This window comes from Microtus ochrogaster, unplaced genomic scaffold (genome assembly GCF_000317375.1).
Source record: "Microtus ochrogaster isolate Prairie Vole_2 unplaced genomic scaffold, MicOch1.0 UNK2, whole genome shotgun sequence".
NCBI classification, from domain to species: Eukaryota; Metazoa; Chordata; class Mammalia; order Rodentia; family Cricetidae; genus Microtus; species Microtus ochrogaster.
In genome coordinates, this window is record NW_004949100.1 from 9624778 (window position 1) to 9628556 (window position 3779).

At 42.8% G+C, this 3779-nt stretch overlaps 1 protein-coding gene across 1 annotated transcript in view; it reads left to right on the forward strand.

Moving 5' to 3' along the window:
- Nucleotides 1-873: 873 nt before the first annotated feature.
- The window catches only part of Acod1 (aconitate decarboxylase 1), a 27375-nt gene continuing 24469 nt past the window's right edge, over nt 874-3779 (forward strand). Inside the window, exon 1 of the mRNA XM_005365460.2 lies at nt 874-944. Within this exon, the coding sequence (XP_005365517.1) occupies nt 874-944 (71 nt within the window). The remainder of the gene's footprint in view (nt 945-3779) is intronic.

Below are 3779 nucleotides of genomic sequence, written 5' to 3' on the forward strand. Positions count from 1 at the left end.
CAAGGGCACATGTATGCACAGGGAAGTGAGCACATGCACAGTCAAGAGCACATGTATGCACAGGGAAGTGAGCACATGCACAGTCAAGGGCACATGTACAGTCAAGGGTACTTGTATGCACAGGGAAGTGAACACATGCACAGGGATGTGAACACATGCACGGTTAAGGGTACATGTATGCACAGGGAAGTGAACACATGCACGGTTAAGGGTACATGTATGCACAGGGAAGTGAACACATGCACAGTCAAGGGCACATGTATGCACAGGGAAGTGAACACATGCATATACACTTGCTCCTCCGTTACTCATGTCCATCTCTGTCTCCATTCTTACATAGTGCAGAATCCCCCTGCTGAAGGAACACTGTCACCCACAGTGGGCTAAGTTTTTCCACTTTAATTAACTTAATTAAGACAATCCTGCACAGACATGCCCTTGGACCAACCCAATGTATGTAGTCCCTCATTGAGACCCTCTTCCTGATGATGCCAGGTCGGGTTAAGTTCAAGATAATCAAAATAAAATAATTTTTTTGATCATGTCATTACCACATAATCTCCATTTTTTTATTGACTATTTACCTTAAGGTTCCACATCTGATCTAGATCTGATCAGCCATATATTTCTAGGCTTAATCCTAATTACAGAACTGATTCAACACAGGAATGGCACCTGCAAATTGTTTCCATTGGCCACTCCAAAAGTCATAGAAAATAAAAGACTTCTAGAAAGTACGTCGCGGATATAAAAAGACATCCTATCGTTTCTGGTGGTGAACCGCAAGTGGGCTGCTGCCTGACTCAAATTTAACCTTTTATCCAAAGTTCACTGAAACAGTAGTCTCTCACACGTGTGCTGTCATGTGCCCAAATGTTGCAACAACCTGGAGATGATTACTATGGGAATTTCAAAGGGGAACGAAGACAAAGCAGTGATCTAAGGTAATTCATACTGACACTGCCTGTTTTCCTGGTTTTCTAGTTTCCAAAGAGCAGCTCATCAGACTACTCAGCCTCCATAATCAAGAGAGCATTCCCACACTAAATCTATTGGCATGGTATAAGCTCTCTGGAGGTTCACGTGTTGGAATCTTGGTCTCTAGCATGACAAGGTTAAGAAGACATGTGACCTTTTGGAGATGGGACCATGGGAGATCAAAAGAACATTAGGGGCATGCCCCTATAAAAGACTAAAACAGTTTCAGTAATTGTTCTCTGGCTTTCTAGTAAGCCATTTGGAGCTTTGTTACCATACTGACTCACGTTTGCGATACTACCTACCATGGGGTCTTCAACAGATCTAAACTGATGCCTCGGGACCAGCTCTTGATCCTCTTTAACTATTAACTTTGATTATTTAACTATGATCTTTATAAAACACCCAGCCTCAGATATTTTCTTATAACAAAATGAAACAGACATCTTTTGGTGGTGATATCTGTATGTCTGAGTCTATATATCTAGAGAATATTGCCTACTAAACCCTCTAACTGTTTCATTCTAACCAGAATCTCTAGTTATCATCTCTAGGAATCAACATCCAATTACTCATCTGGATTTCTAGCCGCACTGCCATGGGGCGGGTGGTAACCCAATAGAAGTATTTAGCTTTCATTGTAAAGAAACATCAAAAGTATAAAAATGCATTGACATCTTCTTGAAACATGCACATTTGCTGGGGAAAGAGTCCTTACCCCAGCGGAAGAACACCTCTGGAGCTCATTGCTCAGAACTGGACCCAGTACAACCATTCCGGTGTCTTAGGAAGACATTTTCCCAGGGCATCCTTGCTGGAACAGCTCCTTGACTTGTCTGAACTCCTTTTTCATTCCTGATGACAAACACCCCAACTTCCCAGGAATGTGGAAGGGATAAACCTCATGGGGCTCCATCCTTACATAAATAACCAGCAAAAAAGTAAGAACTACAGAGAGGCTGAGAGCTGTAGTCTCTTCCCAAAGAAGAGCCTCTAATTGATTTTCTAATACCAAGTGGTCAGCACACTGTACTTGTACTTGCATATTTATGAATATATATGTAACAATAACATCTTGAAAAGAATTTGAGGGGAAGTGGGTGTGTCGTGGGAGGAGCTGGAGGAAGGAAAAGACACAGAGCAAAACTGTGTAATTACATTTTAATTTTAAAATATCCTTAAAATGTTTTTAAAAAAAATAGTGCAAGCCCATAGCTGAAATGTGATTTCTCAACTGTTTAAAGTGAAAATAAGATAGAAAGTTGCAGCTCCCATACTTATCCAAGTCCACATTTATTCATTTATAATGCTGGTCCATTCAGCCACTAGAATGTATCTGGTAACAGGTACCAGAGATCCAAAGGCAAAGAACATGGAAGCCCCTTACCCTACAGCATTTTGCTCTAGTTGGGGTTCTTCAGAAAACCAGCAGCCCTGTAGGTGTGAGTGTATGGACCAAAGCAAATTCATCTTATTTATTTCAAGGAACTATCTCACACCATCATGGAAAGTCCAAAATCTTCAGTGCAGCCCAACAGGGTAGAGGCTGGGGAAAGACTTCATGTGTCACGTTGTCATGTGTCACGTTGTGTTCCACAGGAAGTCAGGAAGGACAGCGTCCTGCTCTCCAGAGAACTTCATCCCTTTTCATGAGCCTTTTGGCTGCTTGAACAAGGCCACTTGGAGTAGAACAGCCAGTGTGCCACACTAAAAACTTACTTTATAACATATTATCACATCTCCAGGCCTTCTGAGAGCTACATCTAGAATACCGTTGGACTAGCATGGCCTAGCCAGACAGACATACAAATTAATCATCCCAGTTCTATAGTACAAGCATGTTTCATGGACCAGAAAGGGTTATTCCCAACCTTGCCACCCCAAGCACCCCATCACTTACATGCTTGTGTGCAAGAATACATACACACACGTGCACAGAGAGACAGAGACAGACTTACTTTAATCACTAAAAAAACACAAGAGTTTCTTTTTAAAAATCTCTATGAGCAAAGCCCAATGATATATATAAATACCCCCAGTGAAACCCACTCCTCTGTACGTCAACTGAAACATGATTAATTTTAAAATCAACTCACTGTGCCATAACACTTCACTGCCAGATCTGCTTAACCAGGAAGTTTTCAGAAGTGGAAGATAAATGCGTGCAAACATGAACTTATGATCCTTTGATATTGTTTAGGAAACGCCTGTGAAACAGTCTGTGCGGACATTAGCCACTCCTTGGTTAGGAAACACAGGAAAGAAGATAAGAAGGAGGAAAGGAGAGAAGGGTGGAAGAGGGGAGATCAGCTTTGCCTTCCGGTTTCCCTTCCCTTACTCCCCAAACCTTTTGCCAAAAGGGAGCCCTAGCTCCTACTCAGCGTGCTAAGGCCCAGTAGTACCTGTTTCTATGGCAATAGATACCAAAGAAGAGAAGCTGGCTCTCACAGTCCCCTGAGCCAGACTTACCAGGTTCATAGGAATCAACCCAGCCAACCCACAGTCAGCCTTCCTGTGGAACTTCCCGAGACTTCCCTTCAAGGTCCACCCCACCCTGGGAGCACAGATTGGATTCTTGACCCACTCATTTCTCATCTGCCACTCACTGTCTCGGAGGCTAAAGAGGAGGCTTACTTATCCCTATTGAAAGTAACAGACGGTTCCTCTCCTCTTCTCCACCCCCTTTCCTTAATTCATTTATTTTAGAAACTAGAACTTCTAACACACACTCTCTCTTCCTCCCTCCCTCCCTCCCTCTCTTTCTGTGGAAAGGCAGGAGCCTAACTTGTATGGATGACTCC